The 23,406-nt window shown below is 39.9% G+C and overlaps 1 protein-coding gene across 6 annotated transcripts; it reads right to left on the bottom strand.

Moving 5' to 3' along the window:
* Positions 1-375: 375 nt before the first annotated feature.
* LOC125458695 (serpin H1-like) lies at positions 376-21,605 on the bottom strand. Of its 6 annotated transcripts, none has more exons than XM_048544163.2 (7): positions 21,446-21,605; positions 20,518-20,595; positions 16,573-16,820; positions 5,672-6,285; positions 5,458-5,556; positions 4,589-4,821; positions 376-1,400 (listed from the first exon to the last, which is right to left on the bottom strand). In XM_048544163.2, exons 4-7 carry the CDS (start codon positions 6,252-6,254, stop codon positions 1,101-1,103), a joined length of 1,215 nt encoding a protein of 404 aa, XP_048400120.1. In that variant the 5' UTR covers positions 6,255-6,285; positions 16,573-16,820; positions 20,518-20,595; positions 21,446-21,605; the 3' UTR covers positions 376-1,100. The 6 variants fall into 6 exon arrangements, with proteins under 6 accessions (XP_048400120.1, XP_048400119.1, XP_048400122.1 ...); XM_048544162.2 differs by having other exon boundaries at positions 16,753-16,820; XM_048544165.2 differs by lacking the exon at positions 16,573-16,820.
* Between the last annotated feature and the right edge of the window lie 1,801 nt (positions 21,606-23,406).

Here is a 23,406-nt window from a genome sequence, read left to right as displayed (position 1 = left end):
CTGAGATGTGCACATGAGGTGCTGTAAGCTGCAAGGCTATGGGCCAAGTGCTGAAAAGTGGGATTAAAATGAGCAGCTACGTCTTTTTCTCCCTTTTTTCAGCTGATGCAGACACGACGGGCTGAATGGTCTCCTTCGAAGCCATGAATTTTCTATGGTTCTATATGTTCAATACTTTTGAAAATTCCCATGCACTACTCCTGAAATAAAGCTCATATTCCATCTTTGCATGGTAGTGGCACTAACCATTAAACTTTACCCTCTCTTGACATCTTTTAAAACTGGTGCTTAGAATGTTAAGATTATCTTACTTTACACCTAGATATATAAACGGTGCATTTGATTTCTATAATTTGAAAAGACACTGCAGACCAGTAACATTTTTGTTCTTTTTATTAAGAACAGTAGAAATGAGACAAGGTTATTCTGAATGATCCAGCTCACCAAAATATGTAGAAAAATAGATGTAACACTGTCTGCTGAAGAATTGTATTCACTTACAGACGATGTTATACAGAAGGAAAATATTCTTTTCTTGGTGATATCAACAACCTCACTTTCTGAGCAAACTCATGCACACGTAGGTAGTATCTGTTGTTGAAGAACAGAATGATTAAAAACATTTATGGATTAATTTACATGCAATGAAGACATGAATCATACAGATTATAATTTTTTGTTCTGTTGATCTTACAAATAATATATTTAGGGATCTACAAGGCTGTGCAAATGAAAACAAAATGACAGTAAGAGAATAGAATTGTGTGTGTAATGATTAATCCCATGATAGTAGTTTTATCATGGATCATCATAAATTTGTAAATTCCTTAAATCCTGCCACTAAGGTGCATTTAGTAGTCTTGACTTTTAATATTCTTATTTTTAGTGGAACAAAATGCATTTGTATGGACACTTTGTCAACTGTCCCTAATCACAGGTATTAGCATTCAACACAATCAACATACTTTTGCCCCACAGGGTCAATATTGTGGAACCACAATAACTGGAATGATTCTTACACCACCCCCATGTCACAAGTAATCTAAATGTGAGGTCATTAATATATATACAGAACAATCCTGTACTTGTTCATTTGAAGTTTATAACTCGTCGTGATTATTGCCTTTTGGTTTAACTAACTTTCCAATAAGGAGTATAGAATTAGTTTTCTTGTCTCGGACTAGGAAGATGTAGGGATGATCTGCATAGAAGAGCGTGGGTGTTTTCATTGACTCTTGGGAATGCAAGTCTGTATCATAAGGATTTCCTTCAGTGTTCCATTCAACAGCAGTAGCGTGGAGCATGTTGGACAGGTGCAGATCCTTCTTCCCTGTGATACCTGAGAAATCAGCTTTATCCTTATCTACAGCTTCAGTCAGACCAAGCTCTTGCATATATTTCTAAGAAACAAGGAAATAAGATTTTCAAAAAATGAAAACCACCATTAGCAAAGCAAAACTAGTTATGCTGTAAAAAAATCCTACATTTGTTGCTGAAAAACAAAGGAAAAACATTATCTGGACAATAATCTTATTCACTATGCCCCTTTTATAAAAATCTTTACTTAATTCCACTGCAAGCATTGAGTCAACAATCGAGTTACATGCTCAACCCATTTGTAATTAGACTGGATGTAGGAAGCATTAGTAAACCAGCTGGCTGTCACGTTTACCTGATTTCAAATTAAATCTAATCTTTTCATGGGGAAAAAATTAATTCATTGTTGATGGGGGTGGCTAATGCAGTATGTTAATAATAACAGAAATGTATTTATATCAGTGACTTCAAGAACAAAAGCATCAACACACAGACTCATTCTGCATATCAAGCATCTAAATTTCAATCCAGTTAAAATAGACAAAAAATAGGTCTCAGCATCTAATAGCTGCAAGGCTTTTATATTAAATGAGTTTAAAATGTGATATTCTGGGTTAGTATGAACATAGTACCAAATATATGCTGTAGATCTTTGTGTCACTCTAAGCTACTTTGTAGGATTACTGGAACATAGGGAAATAACAGGCCCGACCAGTCCCCTTCCACCGACATCCTCATCCGCCTAGCCGAACTTGTCCTCACCCTCAACAACTTCTGTTTCGATTCCTCCCACTTCCTACAGACAAAGCGGGTGGCCATGGGCCCAAGCTATGCCTGCTTCTTTGTAAGTCACGTGGAACAGTCCCTCTTCCACACCAACACTGGCCCCCAAACCCCACCTCTTCCTCCGTTACATTGATGACTGTATCGGCGCCACCTATTGCTCCCAAGAGGAGCTTCAACACTTCATCCACTTCACCAACACTTTCCACCGCAACCTCAAGTTTACCTGGGCCATCTCCAACACATACCTCACTTTCCTGGACCTCTCTGTCTCCATCTCAGGCAACCAGCTAGAAACAGATGTCCATTTCAAGCCCACCGACTCCCACAGCTACCTAGAATACACCTCCTCCCACCCACCCTCCTGCAAAAATTCCATCCCCTATTCCCAATTCCTCCGCCTCCGCCGCATCTGCTCCCAGGATGAGGCATTCCACTCCCACACATCCCAGATGGCCACGTTTTTCAAAGACCGCAACATCCCCCCCGCAGTGGTCGAGAACGCCCTTGAACGTGTCTCCTGCATTTCCCGCAACACATCCCTCACACCCCGCCCCCACAATAACCGCCCTAAGAGAATCCTCCTCGTCCTCACATACCACCCCACCAACATCCGGACACAATGCATCATCCTCCGACACTTCTGCCATCTACAATCCTACCCCACCACCCAAGCTATTTTTCCATCCCCACCCTTGTCTGCCTTCCGGAGAGACCACTCTCTCCGCGACTCCCTTGTCCAGTCCACACTCCCCTCCAACCCCACCACACCTAGCACCATCCCCTGCAACCGCAGGAAGTGCTACACTTGCCCCCACACCTCCTCCCTCACCGCCATTCCGGGCCCCAAGATGACTTTCCATATTAAGCAGATGTTCATCTGCCAATGTAGTATACTGTTCCTCCCCGGACTGGTCCATCCCCTCCCCACCTCTCCACCTCTACTCTCCTCTCCACCTATCTTCTCCTCTATCCATCTTCGGTCCGCCTCCCCCTCTCTCCCTATTTATTTCAGAACCCTCTCCCCATCCCCCTCTGTGATGAAGGGTCTAGGCCCGAAACGTCAGCTTTTGTGCTCCTGAGATGCTGCTTGGCCTGCTGTCTTCATCCAGCTTCACACTCTGTTCTCTTGGACCTCTCAAATCATCCTTTTCTGTTAACCATGTCATCCATACTTTATTAATTCCATTTTCTTCCAATTTCTGGTTGTTTAAATTCTTGATCAAAATTGTGGATTTAATGTGTATATTAAAAAGGGAGAGGAAAAGAGAAAGTCAGGTTTTTGAGTTGCCAAAAAAAAGCTTTGTGACCGCCAGAGCCAGAGCCAGAGCCAATGACTCAGCCTTTCAAATGTTTAACTACAAGAAAATGCAAGTCATACATGGCTGCATGTTGTATAGTTGTCTGAAAATACAGAAATTATGGAGATTCAGAAAGGTCACCATCAATGTCTTCAGATGATTTTGCCCAAGGGCAGAATATTTTTTTTAAAAGATAAGGAAGTTAAAAGATAAATCTTAGAAATTCAAGTGCTTAAGGTCTGGAAGCAATAAAAATAAATATGTTGCCAGCCTATGGCAGAACAGACAAGAGTTGAATCATGCAAAAGCAGTCCCAATGAGCTAAACAACAGAAGAGGAGTGTTGTTCGAAGATGATTGTCAGAGGCTGCATTGAAGTCAAGAATAATAAGGACAGAGCATGCAATTAGTGACTTTTATATGAGCCATTTTAATCTGTAGTTCGGTGAGATATAACACAGAATTCTGGTAAATTTTGGTATTTTATGGATTCAACAACAGTCCACAAACTTTGATAAGAGAAGATTTGATAGTTTACAAGCTGGGGGTTTTTAAGTTATTTTTGAGCTGGGAAATTAGTTTTGAGAAATAAAATTGAAATGTCAGCCAGCCTGTGGTTTAGAAAGGAGTTTCTGGTCGTCAGCAGTTTAGTGGTAGAAGAATTAAGGAATAATTTCATGAACTGATGAGCTTGGAGAGGTCATGAGGTAATATAGAACAGAATTTAGAGATAAAGAAGTGATGGATAAACCTTCAAGGAGGTTTGTATTGTCAAGGGGAAGGAAGAATGTGGCAAAGGTAGCCTAGCAGATGTTATAATTCCTAGTGACAAAGACATCAATTAGCTCCTCCTAGATGGGAGTGGAGTTGCAAAATGCACAGACAACAAATTTTAAAAAGAGTGGTTTTCATGGAGGAAAGAAGCTTGAAGATATCTTTGCTGTCCAGGATAATTTTTGCGCAGTGAGCAAGACTCCAGTAGTGTTTTACAAGTACACCTCATGATGAATTGTTGAACTAAGTTTAGAAAGTAAAGCTCCTCCTTATTGAATGTGTTCATCTCTTATGTTAAGTTTACATGATACTTTTGAAGTCGTGAATTATCTATGAATTCAAATTTTCATTGGAAGTATGTATCTTTAATTTAGTTCCTTAGTTATGCAAAAGTTACTAATTTACAGATATTACCTGTAGCTCATGGCTGACTTCAATGTTGACTTTGGGAAGAGAGACACTCATAGCACGTTTCTGCAGCTTGCTAAACCAATTGTTGAGTTGTTCCTTTGTTAGTAACTTCTCTATTCTTTCCAGAGGCTCCACGTGCCAAGACATTATTAAAATCATGCTAGAAAACTTGTGAGCCAGAGGCATCTCAATAATTTGAACCTTATTAACCTCATCTTCATAGTAATTATACAGACCTGAAAGATTAATTTGTAGTCACATATCAGAAATGATAAGCACTTCAAAGCAGATCTCTTAATCATCATTGTGATTAAAGATTACAGCAGATAAACAACGTAAGATCTACAATTCCAAACAAAAGACAAAGTTTTAATGCTAAGCAGTTGAAATATGTGGATTAATGCTTTATTTCATTGCACTTAAGAGTATCTCGGTAGAAAAAATTCAATGGAAAATACAACACATTTTCTCCACAAATATACATACGTTTCTTTTATTTTGCAAGTATTTTCCCCTCTAGTGAAAGCAGTTGTGTCGCTAGAGGTGTTAAGGCTGTCTGATGTACTCTGCTATCTTGCTCAGGTAGCCATCGTTCATGTGTGAGCTTTCTCAGCCAATGTTTCAAGGCTTCCAAGGTCCAAGATTTTGAAGCATCAGTCAAGCTTAACCTTTTCTCCTTTGTTGTCCATACAAGCACATTTTCAGTTGAAGTTGCTTTTAGTAAGACCTCTGAGAAATGTTTCTAACTCACAGCAATGATACTAAATGCAACACCTCTAAAGTAATCCAGGCTACTAACTCAGCAAGGATCAAATCTACGACTATCCTGGGCTGTGTGACTCAAAAACATGTCTCAAATTTTTAACACTTGCCTGTACGGTGCATCATAGGTACGGAAGTAGTATAGGTTCTGGTCACCATAAAACCTCTTTTATCAACCAGGGGGTCATGAAACTTTTCATCCCAGTGTGCTGTAAAAAGCAAATTAAAAATAAGTTTGTAGTCAAGTGCATAGTCACTGAATATTTACATATAAAAACTGACACCATTTAATGCAAAATCTTTAACACTGAATGCAATACTTACGCTTAAAGTACATGGCATTAACAAATAAGGCACCATCAACACTAGACATATCCTTTATGATTTCTTTTAGCTTTCCATCTGTTGCCTGAGAGGCCCATTCATTGATAGATTGAATTGTACTCCTCTTATCCCTAAAGTTTATCTTGGAATGGTCATGTTTGTAGTGTATCTTGCTTTTCTGAACAAAGTCATCCCTGAATTTGACTGAATTTGGTCCGTAGAGCCGACTGCCAATCTTCCAAGTGGTGTTGCGGGTCATTTCATTGCTGACCTCATTGAACAATTCTGAGAATGTTGGATGAAAAACATCATCACGCAAGTTAATGTTGAGAAGGGACTTCACCTGGTTGGCTGTTTTGTCTTTGGCGCCCAGTGACATTACCCCCAAAGAGGAAGCCACCACCAAAGGTGAAAAGAGGATGTTGTCAGATGATAATTTCCGGTCTTTGACCATGGTCTTGTAGAGATTGAGGGCCAAGTTTATTGTGCTGTCTGCCAGCATGGAGCCATGTTCTTTCAACATCATTGGATCTGCTGTTGTCATAGCAAGTAGCAGGCTAAGGACAACTAATTTTATCTCCATGGCTTTTTCCAGTAAATACAAGCCAGTAGAACTGTTGAACAGAGAATGGAATACAATTATTTTGAAGTACAGAGTTTAGAGATACATAAAGCCTATCCTGAAATTTTAAAAGTATTTACAATTTGGAAAATGCAATACTTTCTCAGCTAAGCATGGATTTCAATTTCTTGTGAATTTCCAGCCGGATAACATGCCATCAAGATTAATTTCACAGCAGTTGAAGCAGAAGGAAATCTAGCTAAATTGTATGGACTGACCTCATCCCTACAACTTCCAACCTAAGCCGTACTAGACAGAAAATTATGCATCCCAGAGGATGCCCTTAAATAGCAGTTATATTGTGACAGCAGCTACATGCTGATTTAAGATGGTGACTGAGGAGGGGTGCGGGGCGGTATGGGTGAGACTGTGGTAACTGCATCCCACAAAGAAATATAAAAATACAGGTAAGTAAAAGTTGTCTTTTTGGGCCCCTTCTGGCAAGAATCTGCTACTTTACTGGGTCGGTCTGATTAGAAACTCACTGCAACTTCCCACTCTGGATAGCACAAATTGTTTAAAAAAACAGAAAATTCCAGAGTTGTGGACCTGCTCTGTTCCTATCTGTGGAGACAAAAACAAAGTTAACATTTTGAGTTTACAGACTTTTCTTAAGAAGAGGAAGGATCCTTTCATTAAAACTTTTGATTAACTCTATTTCTCACTCTCCACAGATGCTGCCAAACCAGTCAATTTCAGGTTTCCAGCCTCCACAATATTTTGCTTCTATCTTACCAAAGATTATGGTTTGGCCCATGACATTACCAGCACCGAACACGCATGTCTAAAAGAAGACTATTGACTATGAACTATTGTCCGCAATACCTGTTCAATTGAATAATTTAAAACAATAATGGTCAATTCCCAGAAGCTTCGGACTGCATTAGTAGCTTGGGCTCATTGTGTAAGTAGTGATTGCTCATCCACCTTCCATCGGATTATCTAAAATTATACAATTACCAGAATTATATTTGACTCTATTAATGTAACATGGTCTATATTTTGTAATCTGCACTCTGCTTAATTATTGCCAATTTTCTGAAAACCAGCGCATCATTGTGAAGGTCTTCAAATTTCAAGAGAAATCTCGTATTGGAACAATGGTATGGGAAAGTGCAGCAGCAAGATGATGAGTCAAAATCATGGAACTCTGTCTAACAGCACTGTGGAATGTTTTTATTTGTTTGTGGAAAGTGGCTATGCCTGTATTTATTGCCCATCCCGAATTGCACTTGATAAGACAATGGTGAACCACCTGCTTGAACTGCTGCCGTCTGAAGGGACCCATGTCCAAATGCAGCAAATAGTCATTATCCAGTCTTGAGCCAAAAAGTGGCAACTAATATTGGTGCTTCACAAATACCAGGCAAACACTATCTCCAACAGCAGAGAACCTAACCAAAACTTCTTGACATTCAATGGTGTTACCAGCACTGATTCCCCCATGTTCAACATCATGGGGGTTATCATTTACCAGAAACTTAACTGGACTTTGCAAATAAATCTCCTTCCCAAAATCCACAAACCTCCCTGCCCTGGTTGACCCATTGTCTCAGCCTGTTCCTGCCCCACCGAACACATCTCCACCTATCTGGACTCCATTTTCTCCCCTTTGGTCCAGGAACTCCCCACCTACGTCCATGACACCACCCACGCCCTCCACCTCCTCCAGGACTTCCAATTCCCCGGCCCCCAACACCTCATTTTCACCATGAACATCCAGTCCCTATACACCTGTATTCCTCATGCAGATGGCCTCAAGGCCCTCCGCTTCTTCCTGTCCCGCAGGCCCGACCAGTCCCCCTCCACCGTAACCCTCATCCGCCTAGCCAAACTCATCCTCACCCTCAACAACTTCTCTTTCGATTCCTCCCACTTCCTACAGACAAAGGGGGTGGCCATGGGTACCCGCATGGGCCCAAGCTATGCCTGCCTCTTTGTAGGTTACGTGGAACAGACACTCTTCCACACCTACACAGGCCCTAAACCCCACCTCTACCTCCGTTACATTGATGATTGTATCGGCGCCGCCTCTTGCTCCCCAGAGGAGCTCGAAAAGTTCCTCCACTTTACCAACACCTTCCACCCCAACCTCACATTCACATGGGCCATCTCCAACACATCCCTCACCTTCCTGGACCTCTCAGTCTCCATCTAAGGTAACCAGCTAGAAACAGATGTCCATTTCAAGCCCACTGACTCCCACAGCTACCTAGAATACACCTCCTCCCACCCACCCTCCTGCAAACATTCCATCCCCTATTCCCAATTCCTCTGCCTCCGCTGCATCTGCTCCCAGGATGAGGCATTCCATTCCCGCACATCCCAGATGTCCATGTTCTTCCAGGACCGCAACTTTGCCCCCGCAGTGGTCAAGAATGCCCTTGACTGCATCTTCCGCATTTCCCGCAACAAATCCCTCACACCCCACCCCCGCCACAACCGCCCCCAGAGGATCCCCCTCGTTCTCACATACCACCCCACCAACCTCCGGATACAACGTATCATCCTCTGACACTTCTGCCATCTACAATCCTACCCCACCACCCAAGCCATTTTTCCATCCCCACCCTTGTCTGCCTTCCGGAGAGACCACTCTCTCCGCGACTCCCTTGTCCGCTCCACACTCCCCTCCAACCCCACCACACCCGGCACCTTCCCCTGCAACTGCAGGAAGTGCTACATTTGCCCCCACACCTCCTCCCTCACCCCCATCCCAGGCCTCAAGATGACCTTCCATATCAAGCAGATGTTCACCTGCATATCTGCCAATGTGGTATATTGTATCCATTGCACCTGGTGTGGCTTCCTCTACATTGGGGAAACCAAGCGGAGGCTTGGAGACTGCTTTGCAGAACACCGCTCACTTTGCAACACACGACTGCACCTCCCAGTCGCGAACCATTTCAACTCCCCCTCCCATTCCTCAGATGACACGTCCATCATGGGCCTCCTGCAGTGCCACAATGATGCCACCCGAAGGTTGCAGGAACAGCAACTCATATTCCGCTTGGGAACCCTGCAGCCCAATGGTATCAATGTGGACTTCACAAGCTTCAAAATCTCCCCTTCCCCTACTGCATCCCAAAACCAGCCCAGTTCTTCCCCTTCCCCCACTGCATCACAAAACGAGGCCAGCTCGTCCCCTCCCCCCCTGCATCCCAAAACCAGCCCAGCCTGTCTCTGCTTCCCTAACCTGTTCTTCCGCTCACCCATCCCTTCCTCCCACCTCAAGCCGCACCTCCATTTCCTACCTACCATCTCATCCTGCCTCCTTGACCTGTCCAGCTTCCCTGGACTGACCTATCCCCTCCCGACCTCCCCACCTATACTCTCCTCTCTATCTATCTTGTTTTCTCTCCACCTTCGGTTCGCCTCCCCCTCTCTCCCTATTTATTCCAGTTCCCTCTCCCCATCCCCCTCTCTGATGAAGGGTCTAGGCCCGAAACGTCAGCTTTTGTGCTCCTGAGATGCTGCTTGGCCTGCTGTGTTCATCCAGCTTCACACTTTATTATCTTGGATTCTCCAACATCTGCAGTTCCCATTATCTCTGATACATTTAATAAGGCTCCGTAGACAACCATTTCCATTTAGAAGAACAAAAACAACAAATATATGGGAACATCACCACATCCAAAGTACCTCTCCAAGTCACTCCTCACCTTGACTTGAAAATATATCACTATTCCTTCAAAAAATACCCAGAACTCCCCTACTAACATCACTGTATGTGTACTTACATCACATGGATTGCAGAGGGTCACAACACTTTGTGGCATTGGTGAGACCACATTTGGAGTCTCATCACCATAAGTATGTTAACGTATTGGAAGCAATCCAGAGAAGGCTTAATGGACTAATACCTGGAATGAGTGGTTTGTATTATAAGAAAAGTCTACACAGGCGAGGCCTGAATTGTCTGGAGTTTAGAAGAGCCAGAGATCATTTGATTGAAACTCAAGATCCTGAGAGAGCTTGATGGTGTGGATGTTGAAAGGATGTTCCCTTGTGTTGCAGAATCTAGATTTAGGGGTCATTGTTTAAAAATAAAGCGATGCTCATTTAAAACAAAGATGAAGAAACTGTTTCTCCCCCTCAAAGGGCTGTGAGTCCTTGAAATTCCCTTCCTCAAAAGGAAGTGGATGCAGAACCTTTCAACATTTTTAGGCCAGAGGTAGATATATTCTTGATTACCTCGGAGATGAAATATTACCAGAAGATAGGCAGGAATACAGAGTTGAGCATGATCTTACTGAATGGCAGAGAAAGCTCGAAGACCAAGTTGGCCTATTGTTACTCCTGTTTGTATGTTCTCAAGGGCAAGTAGGGATGTGAAGTGCTGGCCCAGTCAGCGACACCTCCATCCCATGAATGAATGAATGAATAAACAAAAGTCCTTAAGTTTTGGTCTATCCATAGTGCAGTTAGGAAGAGTTTGATCCCACAACATCCTCCACCACCAACACAGTGGGAGCAGCAGGTACCATCTTCATGATGCATTGAAGTAACTCACCAAGGCTCATCCAAAACCAACTTCCAAACTCACAACCACCTAGAATGATGAAAGTAGCAGATGCAAGAGAACACCACCACCTGCAAATTAGCTGCAAAGCCACGCAGAGTCTTGATTTAGAACTATTTTGCAATTCCTTCACTGTTGCTAGGTCAACAGCCTAGGCTTCTCTTTCTCACATCATTATATGGGTCTCCCTACACTGCCAAGGACTGCAACAGGTCAAGAAGGCAGCTCACCGCCACCTTCTTAAGAGAATTAAAGATGGGCAATAAATGCCGACCTAGCTAGCATTTCCCATATCCTATAAGCAAACAGAAAAATGGAAAGGAGTAGTGATACAGTTTCAAGTCAGTATGATTTCTGGCTTGGACAGTATCTTACAGGTGGTGATATTCCTATAATCTTCTGCCCTTATCCATCCAAGCAGTACAGATCACAAGTTTGGAAGGTGCTGTTGGTTTCGAAGAGTTTAAGATGATAAACATTAAACGAGATTTTCATGAGTAGATAATGCAGTAGCAAGTGAACATTAACAATTTGATTCCAAAGACCTTGACTCCAAAGGGCCATTAGTGATTGTTGCAATCTAATCGAAAAGTTAGACAAATATGTGGAAGAAAAATATAAGGAAAGTGAAAAAAAAGACAAAGAAATGGCTTTTCAGCAGCGGGTGATTTCAGTTGAGGATCCAGCACTCGTGCTGGCATGTGGATCAATTTGCATTGATCTCTAGTCTAATTAAACTAACCCACTCTCCTTTAGGTACCAGCCAAGGTGCTGTTTCAAATGATTTCTGTCTGTAAAATCACAAAAGCTTTAAAAGCTAGATGTTACTGTTAATGACCTTACTGAGCATATACTTAACACTCTGACATTGAGATGGATTTTTTAATGAGTGGGGCTCGCTGTTAACATCAAGGATACTGGCATACATGAAGGAGATATTAAACTAGTTTTAAGGGGGGTCTTAAAAAAGAAAGTGAGAGAGAGAGAGGTGTAGGAAATGAATTCCACAGTTTTGGGTCTTGGCAGATTTAGGCATAGCCGCCAAAAGTGAAGTAATTAAAATCAAGGATGCCCAAGATGCCAGAATCAGAGGGCCATAGATAGTTCAGAGGGTTGTGGCGCATGAGGAGATTACAGAAATAGTGAAGGGCAAGCCAGGAAGAGATGATAAATCAAGATTGAGAATTTTAAAATAAAGATAATGTGTGACATTATAAATGCATTATATCTATGATAAAAGATGGATGACAATGACTGTGCTGAGTGAGTGGTTGATTGTTTGTGAAGGAGTATGGTTATATGCAAAGACCACAACTTGAGACTTTTATTAATCTCAAAGTCACTTTCTATGGAACTCAGTATGGTTATTTCCGGTAAGGAGGTTTCTGACTGGTCGAAGACAGAAACACAATATAAACAAGTTTAATACTTTTCCTTTATGATCTTAACATCCAAATGTAAAAGACTGGCATCACATTCAAGGAGTTGATAAGAATTTTATTGGTGTAGACTTGTTGGCACTGCCTTCAATGCAATCAATTTAGTAGGCAATTCACTTAAGCTTAATAGTAGTGCGGCCTCACTTGGCATATTGCACGCATTTCTGGTCGCCCCATTACAGGAAGGATGTGGAAGCATTGGAAAAGGTGCAGAGGAGATTTACCAGGATGTTGCCTGGTCTGGAGCAAAAGTCTTATGAGGAAAGGCTGAGGGACTTGGGTTTGTTCTCATTGGAGAGAGGAGGCTAAGAGGGGATTTAATAGAGACATACAAGATGATCAGAGGATTAGGTAGGGTGGACAGTGAGAGTCTTTCTCCTAGGATGATGACGTCGGCTTTTACGAGGGGGCATAGCTGCAAATTGAGGGGTGATAGATGTCAGAGGCAGGTTCTTTACACGGAGAGTGGTAAGGGCATGGAACGCCCTGCCTGCCAATGTAGTTAACTCAGCCACATTAGGGGCATTTAAACAGTCCTTGGATAAGCATATGGATGATGATGGGATAGTGTAGGGGGATGGGCTTAGATTAGTTCACAGGTCGGTGCAACGTCGAGGGCCGAAGGACCTATTCTGCGCTGTATTGTTCTATGTTCTATATCAAAGAAAGCTGTGCTAAGATTGAGGGTGTCATAAAGCATTGACTTCCTTTTTCCTAACATGTGGTGCCAAGTCAAATGGACTTGCAGGCACCTAGTCACTTAGAAGGCATCAAGCAAGGTAAGCAACCTCACTTTGAAGAATTCTTATCAACATAAAAGGAAGTAAAACTCTTGAATCCCATCACTTGTAATTTTTAAATTTTACTGATGGTAAAATAAATGACTGGGACAAGCAGCAATAAATAAAGATAGAAGCTAGAGTATCATAACTTTTTTTTAAAATCAGCACTTTTATTTCATTAGAGAAATTTGACATTCATCCAATATAAAAATACTTTATTTAGAGACCAGTGAGGTGGCTTAGCAGTAGTATTAAAATCCAGTTATACCTTAGTCAGCAAGGTGCAATGCTTTTAACTGTTATTACGGTCAGACATAAGGTCAACAAAAGAGTGGAACTTCAATTCAGTCTGGGGAATTTTCAACATCATACCATATGGATAAGCACAATTGGGCAGTACTTTTGAATTTAATTGCAGATTCGTGCATTTCAAAATCTTATACTCCTGAATTCACATGAATTTTGTGCTTTCCATGTATCTGTAATATTTTTGCACTAATTTAAAATGTAATTCCCATATTTTGTGTGGATATTGACAGCCTTGGTAAAGGCTTTGCAGAGTATTCAGACAGCAAATGATTATGCTCACTCTTCATTGTTTGTGGATTTGCTATCCAGAAATCTACATACTTACCCCAAACCTGACCATTTTCTTTTGTAACCTGTTGACTGACTGAGTCTCATCAGACAGTTCTTCACATTAGATAGGAGATTTACATTGTAGGAGTATTCCTGTTTTTCATTGTCCAAGGGAGATCTGTGCCCTTATCCCTCGCAGATAATAAGGATTTGGTAAACTTTTTTGATGGTCAATACCATTACATAAATCAGAGTTAGAATGTTAATACCTTATCTAAAATTGGAAAGGGATTCATCAAGCATTTGTTTAGCATTATTTTCAATAATAACTTTAAGCTTCTATAGTTCTTTTAATGCTCAGACTTTTTGTATAGTGTGATGTTTAGTGCGTTGTATATATTACAATATTGTTTATCTTTGAGTTTGGATTTTCGAATTTGAACTCCTGACTTGAGGCTTTTTTGTGTCAGACGGAGTTTATAATTAAATTATAAGTATTTCTATAGTCATGGTGATGCCCTTTAAAAACAAGTCCAAGAAAGATAGTTTTGGGTGAGTTTATGAATGAACAAGGTAAACAGTATTCAGAAGAGCCTGTAATTGACATTTTTGCTCGTTGCACAAAAATAAGGTTTTTTTTGTGTTTAGGCAGTTCTGCAGGATGTTTAGCTGAAGGTAGATGTGTAATGCAGTTGTTCCTGAGAAAAGGTGAAGATAGTTTAGATTTGCTAAAAATAGTTTTGTTAATGTAAGGAGTTTAGTTTTAAAATTCCAAAGCAGAAATGTTTGGTTTCAATAAAAATAGAAAGTCTTGGAGAAATTTGGCAGTTCTGGCAGCAACCGTGGAAACAGAAACAGAGTTAATGTTTCAAGTCTAACATGACTTCTTTAGAACTGGTTCTAATGTGTTTCTCCAGTACTACTGTTTTTATTTCAGATTTCTAGCATCCATAGTATTTTGCTTTTATTTGAGTGTTTGATTAAAACCTTGGAGTCAAGCTGAAAACTTCTAGGCTCAGTTTTATGACAAATTAACGAAGAGGCTTTCAGATTCTCATGACCTGGAAATGACACAACAGTGAATTCAAACCCTATGTGGGATAGAGAAGAGCATTCTCTGTGGTGTTTGAGTAATGCAATTGTTGGATATTATTGGAATTAATGGGATTATATTTTTACCATGCTTGGAAATCTTTAAACATGTATTGTGTTATTTCATTTTATTTTCATTTCTTTTATATAACAACTTCTCTCATTGCTAAACCGAATCTGAAGCATTGCTTGTTTGTATTTAGAAAGGCCACCTTGTTAACACTACTGAAGGAGTATGATCTATCAAGTCAGGTTTCAGCCTAGGACCTGACGTGTACTGTAATAACATCTACTGAAATCATAACAATAGGAAAAAAAGGAAATGGGAAGGACCTGAGAACACAGCCTCAGAGTGAAGGGACAACCCTTTAGAACTGACACAAGGAGGAACTTCTGCAGCCATGGTTAATCCATGAAACTCATTGCCACAGAAGGCTGTGGAGGCCAAGTAATTGAGTATATTTAAGACTGAGATAGATAGGTTCTTGACTAATAAGGTGATCATGAGTTATAGGGAGAAGACAGGAGAATGGGGTTGAGAAGCATATCTGCCATGATCAAATGGTGCAGCAGACTCGATGGGCCGAATAGTCCAATTCTGCTTTATATCTTTATGGTCATTACATTAGCAATAAAAAACATACAGTGCAGAAAAATATAGTTATAGGATCAAGTAGTCTCGAATTTTGTATTCTCATGTAGACCTGGCTGATTGTCTCCCTTCGTTATAATGTTTGTAAACCATTCTATAATTACTGATCATTACCATTTAGTCCCTGCATTTATGAAGATGTTGATAATGCAAATAAAAGCAGTGCAAATTATTTTCCTGATTACAAAGTGTGGAGCTGGATGAACACAGCAGGCCAGGCAGCATCTTCGAAGCACAAAAGCTGACGTTTCAGACCAAGACCCTTCATCAAAAAAGGGTCTTCTGATAAAGGGTCTAGACCCAAAAAGTCAGCTTTTGTGCTTCTAAGATGCTGCTTGGCCTGCTGTGTTCATCCAGCTCCACACTTTGTTATCTCGGATTCTCCAGCATCTGCAGTTCCCATTATCTCTTAAACAAATTCTTCGCCTGGTTTCTACATGATTGACAAGATGAAATAAATTGAAAAAACCTTTTGCAGTTAAAAATAACTTTAAAAACTACATCCTCAAAAAACATGGAAATGAAAATAACAACAGTAAATTGTAATAAAATGCAAAGTATGGGAATTTTAACATAAATTTTTGAAAATTAAATAAAATTCATGTATTTAAACTTGAAAATTTCTGCAATGACAGAATTTTTCAAAAAAATGTTCTGAAGGCTGAATATGTCTGTATAATCTCAAAAATTCTTCTTTTGTTAATCTTGAAGAAACAGGCCTCTATATAAGACAATACAAACTACAAACTAAACCATAACTTTCATAAAGCTCTTCTAAAAGGGAGAAATTTTTTTCTTGTATAGTGTCTTCCCAACCTCAGAATGTCTCAAAGTATTTTACCATCAATTAAGTACTTTTGAATTGTAATTGCAACGTAAGAATTGCACACATCAAGATCCTACAAACAACAATGGGAGAATGACTAGATCATCTACTTTGAGGTGTGATTTCTAAACAATATTATAAAACCTAAAGCATCAAAGAAGGAATAAAGTGAGACCTGAGTTAAATGTGTACTGAAACATAGCATTCTGCAGAATTGCACTATGGTATCTGTCTAGACTTTTGCTCAATGCAACTTGAAACCACACAGTCTCGTGACACAGAGAGTGCTACTCCTGAATCACAATTGACACAAAAAAAATTATGCTTCCAGTTCATGTTCATTGAGTAATGGGAGAAGATAAAGTATGTTGGACTGGAACTAACTACCTCTGATGTTCCTGCTTACAGTGGATCCACCTGGCCAAAAGTGACAAGCTCCAGTCCTTTGCCTCTTCTTGTAAGATTAGTAAAGTAAGACATGGATTATATCAGCATTAAGTTAAAAAAATGGACAGTTAACATTTATGTCACTGACACTGCTTAAAATGTTCACAATCAAACCCGTACATAGGGTAATCGAAAGTTTGCAGACTTGAAATCTTTTCAAAGAGATGTGCAGCTTTGCCAAGTTCATTCTGAAAGATATAACAGATAAAAATGAAGGCTACACAGTTCATTCAGTTATTGTCTGTCAAAGCAATGCATTACACTGCATGGAAGTGGAAAAGCACGGACCAAAAAAAACTTCCATTCTCTGCATATGTATTTTACGCAAACAGGATTCCAGATTAAATTAGATCTCAGTCATCACACAACTATCTGATGTTCTGCTGAATGTATTCACTTTTAATACATCTAATCAAACATTTATCACACTAAATTAGGAGAAACTGATTACATTGATAATACACAATCAAATTATGCACATGCCTTATTCATTTCAAGATCTACCAAGATTCAAACAATTCAAACTTTTTAAATGAAATATTAAGGCTTAACTAAATAGTTTTACTTTAGAGCTGTCCAACAAAAATTACAAACTGCCTTAACGATATGCATCATTTTTTTAAAAGCACCTTGCACATCTACAATACAGGTAATTGTACTCCACAAATGTAGATTTTTTTAATGAATATTTTCCTTGATACTGAGGCCAAGGAATTAAAGTGCACAATTGTAAAAACACTCAGTCTTTCATTGTACAACTGCAGGAACAAAGTGCATACATATGCCAAGAGATCACACCCCCTCAAACATCAGTGACATTGCACTAATCAGGAACACACTGGGATTCCTGAGTTATTCATGTGACCTATGGCAACGTATCGAACAACATACATCAACTAGCTTGCAGAATTACCAAACACAGCTTGATTTTAGCAACTTCCATTTATGCTACTGGTACAAGAGCACCATGAGTCTGTTATGCAAGCTTAAAATATACAGGGGTCAGTATTCTGACAGTCAGGCACCATACTTGCAGAACAAGAGCAACATATTTATGCCATCTGTAGAAAGTGGATAATTTCCCCAAGTTGTATTGAGTGATAAAGATAAGATGGCAAGGCAAGGTCGCTTACAAGGAACTTCTTTAAAGAAGCAAACATGGAAGCTGCATTACACTTATCATGTCATGTGATGCATGGGAATTATGGGGCATTAACAATTAGTAAGTATTATCCTGATAAACAGTAAAAAGATAAAAAGACTACTTAAAAGTGACTGAAGTAGAACGAGAGTCCAAAATCGAAACAACTTGTTCAAGCATTGGAATTAAAGAGGAGGAATATGAAATATTGAGAATAAATGGAAAATATTTAGGGGTTAGCATCTTCAGTTGTGGACAAGTTGCTCAGCCCAGGTCGAATATGTTCCAGGCTGCTTCGGAAAGCAAGCAAGGGAATAGCAGAGGCCCTTGACAATATTTTCCAAACTTTTCTTCTTACAGGTATTTCTAGAATAGTGGAGAATTATTAACATTATACTATTCTTTAAATCTTAACTCCAACTGCTGACTGGAGAGGCATCATGAATAAATGCACATGCACACTGGCTAAACAAGTTGAACAAGTTGGAAAGATTTGTGCAACAAGTTACAACAGAGCCATTTCAGTTGCTGAAAATTGGACACTTATTCCCAAATCCATTGTTTTCAGGCCCATTAAAGGTGATGATTTTCATCAGCGGTGAATTACCATATAGAAATAACAAGGTGTAGAGCTGGATGAACACAGCAGGTGAAGTAACATCAGAGCAGCAGGAAGGCTGACTTTTCGGGCCTAGACCCTTCTTCAGAAATGACACTGATCATGTCATGTGATGCATGGGGATTATACGGAATTAACAATTAGTAAGTATTATCCTGAAAAACAGCAAAAAGATAAAAAGACTGCTTAAAAGTGAAGAAGGGTCTAGGTCTGAAACGTCAGCCTTCCTGCTCCTCTGATGCTATTTGGCCTGCTCTGTTCATTCACCTCTACACATTGTTATCTCAGATTCTCCAGTATCTGCAGTTCCTACTATCTCTGAAACAATTTTAACCCCACTGCAAAGCTTCTTCTAAAGATGCCTAGCATTTCTGAAGAAGGGTCTAGGCCCAAAACGTCAGCCTCCCTGATCCTCTGATGCTACTTGGCCTGCTGTGTTCATCCAGTTCTACACCTTGGTATCTCAGATTCTCCAGCATCTGCAGTTCCTACTATCTCTAAAACAATTACCAGATAGACCTGGGATTTCCAAGACTGATTTTCACCCATCCTAATGAGATGCTGAGGAAAAAAATATTTAGTTTCGGATTTCAAGAACCTGACTGTGGAAACAGTTGCTTTCTCTGTATAGCTTATTTTTCCATTAACTGATTTTGTTGTAAATGTTACAATTGTAAAACAGCATCTTGCAAAAGCAAACACCTAATTCAGCGACAAAAAACAGATATAAATGTAGAAACCTACTGACACTGGTAGTGCATCAGTGCGTGCATAGTAAGTGCACCCACTTCTGTTTCAGCAGAAATACGAACCACAGCAACTCAAGGAACTTTCTCATCACTATTACTTCATCTCAAGGGCAATTAGGGTTGGGCAATAAATGCTCACCTAGCCCGCAGCACCAAAGTTACATGAAAGATTTTTTAATTTAAAAAAAACACAGCTTTACTTATTATGGGAATAAGGATTGACTGAATAAGCCTAACCTCAGTGGTGGGCTAAGTACTCGAAAAAAGAAAATTAGGGATATTATTGATCAGCATTTAGAAAGGCATGGATCACCCCAGGAGAGTCAGCATGGGCTTATAAAAGGCAGGTTTTCTGAATAATTGAAAGCATTTTTTGAGAAGCTAGTAAGGAGCATTCAAATGAGGACAGCATATCTTATATGGACAACGTAATCTTTAACAAGGCTTTTGAAAGGTCACAACATGGCACAATAGTCAGAAAATTAAAATTCCATGGAACTGTGTCAAGTTGCATCTAAAGTTAGCAAGAAGCAAAAATAAATGTGGGAAAGGTATTCTTGTGATTCCAAGACCATTTCCAGTGGGTTTCTGTATCATTTAGGACTAGGTTCTTTGACTTTTGTAATGTATCTTAATGATTTAAAATTACATGTAGGACACATGATTAGGATGTTTCTGGATGAAAAAAGGAAAAGGTTCCATGGTTAATAGTAAGGAATAAAGCAGTAGGCTATGAGAAGATATCAATTAACCTATCAGGAAGGAAAATGGCAAATAGAATTTGGTTCAGAGAAACATGAGATAATGGCTTTGGAGAAGGCAAAAAAAAGACACAATAAATGCTAGAATACTGAAAAATGTAGAAGTACAGATGGACTTGGGAGTGCATGTCCATAGATTGCTGAAAATGATGGGACAATTTCATAAACTGGTCAAGATAATACTATATAGAGAATAGTTTTATTAGCTGAGGCATAGATGCTAGAATTTAATGAAATGCCAGTTAAGTCACAGCTACAATAGTGCATAATATTCTGGTCACCACTTTAAGATGTGATTGTACTGCAGAGCTTATAAAGGAAAGATGTTGTTGCTATAACTCAAAAACGTTTGCCATGAGCAACATACAAGATAAAAGCAGGAGGAGGCCATTTGAGCCCGCTAATGCATATTTTTATTTGAATTAGAGGAAGCTGAGAGATTATTTAATTGAGGTGCAAAGAAGGGCTCTCGTGAGGTCGGTTATAATAACTTATTTCTCTTCATTCAGAGGTCAAGACCAAGGCTGGTGGATTTAACATAATTGATAACAGGATTAGGTAAATGATGGGGATTTTTTTTTCAAATCCAAACGATGGGAAAGGTCTGGTACTCACTGCTGAAATACTTGTAAAGTCTGAAACGGTCACTTCATGTAGAAAGTTCGTGGATATGCACTTAAAGTGGGTGACAAGCTGTAAAATAAGATTTGGCTGGATAGCTCATTTTAGCTTACAAAGATACAATAGGCCAAATGACCGTCACCGTAATTTCTTTTACAAGAGCAGCAAAATTCCCTTCAGAAATAACTTAAATGAGACCCTTCAAATTACTGGCGCTGAATGTAAATCCCAGCCGGGGAAATTTCTGAAAAATCAGTCTGATTTATCAAGGGTTCATTGTATATTTTCAGTTTTTTCATGAATTACCTAATTAATCATCTAAATAAAGTGGCTGCAGGAAACGAATATTTTGTAAGTTTTCAACACCCGGACCGCATTTTGTATGAATTTGTTTATAAACCGCTGGGGCTGTCAATACAAATAACAAAGGATATCTTCATTTCTACTTTCCCCACGCTTCAGCCTTGTAATTCACGCAATCTGTCTACGGTGGCAGTAGGAACACCACCCGCAGGATTGAAGTACACTATCTAATATTATTACGTGAAACATTCTTCCCTTCCCACAGATAAACTGCATGCGTGGCAGTTTCTCCACTTCTTTTTCGAATGCATGCCTACACTTTTCAGAGATTGTACGTCACAAGTTTGAACATGACCACCTTACTGTTCTCCTTAGCGGTTCGTGCCATATATTAAGCAATATTTGAGATGGTGCCACATTTTACAGTACTAAATCGAATATATTGGTGTGCTATAAGAGGAACAATTACCCAGTTGCTTTTGGAAAATTTCTCTCCCATCTGATATGAAGCATAATGTGCAGCCACATTCGTAGTACGCCCCTCCACTTTGCTGTTGTGATAAGTAAGGTTTTTTCTAAGAGCTAGGCAGCTGTGCCACAGCGACTGAGGAATTCTTACCTTTACACTCCGGCTTGCTCAGGTCAGACAGCGGATCAGGGATTAACCCGGCACCATTCCACAGAGCTGCACACCACTTCTACCCGTCTGCACGCAATCAGTGCAAACAGACAAAATACCACTCTCCCATTTTATAACCACAGGAAAGTTCCAGAAGGAATTCGCTGAAACGTATGTGAAACCCGAGCCCGCAGAACCGCCTACATTGAAAGAAAGTACAGTAGATATTGTTATGATCCAGTTTGAAAGAGGTCAAGTTAGTTGGGGAAATAAACAAAAAAGATTTAACGTTTATTGAGGGGTAGTTTTTTTTAATTTCCTATTTTGTGCAGCTCATGTAAATAAAATTGAAAGATTTGGGGGGAAAATCTAATACGATAACGGGAAAGGGGCAAAATCAACGCAATAAAAAGAAATGTCATTTCTGTTGTTTTCGCTTTACTCTAGTACTGAAAAACGAAAGAGGTACAGAGGGAGAGATCACTGAACAAGCAATGAAATGGGACCGGTACGTAAGATGGCCAAGATGATGTTGTCAACCTTACATTTCCTGTTCTGGCTATTTACCACTTCAAATGCAAGGTTTTACTTTTCAAGGTTGTGATTTATGCCACATTCTCTGGAAGAAATTATTAAACTGGTCGAATGGGGTGTTTTAAATCAAGGTTACCGATACGTTGTGCTTTTATCACGCTTTTAACATTTTACTCATAACATCGTACCGAGAAATTAAAACAAACATTTGTAACAATATTACAAAAGAAAACCATTGTCAGATCAGAAGAGAAGGCGATATGGCGCAGGAATTTTAAATGTGATGGCAGTTGGATCATATTTCTGTTTTTGTTAAGTGATTTGAGGAGAAAAAAATCAGTAATAATGTTTTTGTGTTTTTGTACATGAGGGTTTTCCACTATAAGCAGGGAGGCATAGATACACCTCCCCCAAGCTTCACGTCTGGAATTGCCACGTCGGCAGTTAAGTAATATCCATCAGTTTTCACATCTGCACTTAGTTATTTTATACTGACTCTTTAACTTCCAAAGTGTAGATTTTTTTCCGGATTACGTTTAAAGCGTATAATCGTATACTCTATTAAAATGAATGTATTGTTGGATGAATGGACACCACAACAAAGAAAATTACAGCATTTCAATTAAAATAAGTGATTTATCTGCAAAAAGACAACACTGAGGACTCCAGGCCTTCAGGCTTTCGAATGAGAACGTGTGAATGTTCTGTCTGGTTAAGTCCAAGTGCAGTTTTGCGCCCAACTATAAGCAGCACAGACATGACCTACAGTGCAAAGCAAATCCAAGAAAGATGTAACATTAACCACTGTGCATGGCTTTTCTTCTTTAATCTCATATTTGGCACTTTCATGGATTATCCTCCTCAAATTTGACTCACTACAGTCTACTGCACAATGCCATCCAAGCTATGATGCTTGCCTACAGCCAGGCTAGTCCTTATCCCAGGGAAAACTGGTATCAGAGATAACAAGGTGCAGAGCTGGATGAACACTGCAGGCCAAGCAGCATCAGAGGAGCAGGAAGGCTGACGTTTCAGACCTCGACCCTTCTTGGACCCAAAACGTCAACCTTCCTGCTCCTCCGATGCTGCTTGCCCTCCCGTGTTCATCCAGCTCTGCACCTTGTTCTCTAAGATTCTCCAGCATCTGCAGTTCCTGCTATCTTGAAAACTGGTATCAAACAGGGTTGTATAATCACACAAACCTTCTTCTCTCTCTTCCTCTATGCATCACCACACCCACCTCTAGCAAACTATTAGTAGTTGTTCAGATAATTTACAGGACAGGAAACAGTTCAATCTAAACGACAACCAATCCAAAACCAAAATTGGTCCAACCTCAGTCTTTGAGTTTGTGTAAGTACCCACTGAGAAACAAAGCTCCAGTTATTCTTGACTCAAATTCTGAAGATTATAGTACAGGATATCAA

The sequence above is a fragment of the Stegostoma tigrinum genome, chromosome 15 (assembly GCF_030684315.1).
Source record: "Stegostoma tigrinum isolate sSteTig4 chromosome 15, sSteTig4.hap1, whole genome shotgun sequence".
Taxonomy (NCBI): Eukaryota; Metazoa; Chordata; class Chondrichthyes; order Orectolobiformes; family Stegostomatidae; genus Stegostoma; species Stegostoma tigrinum.
The sequence above is the reverse complement of the archived record's forward strand: the minus strand, read 5'-3'. Positions and strand labels throughout refer to the sequence as shown.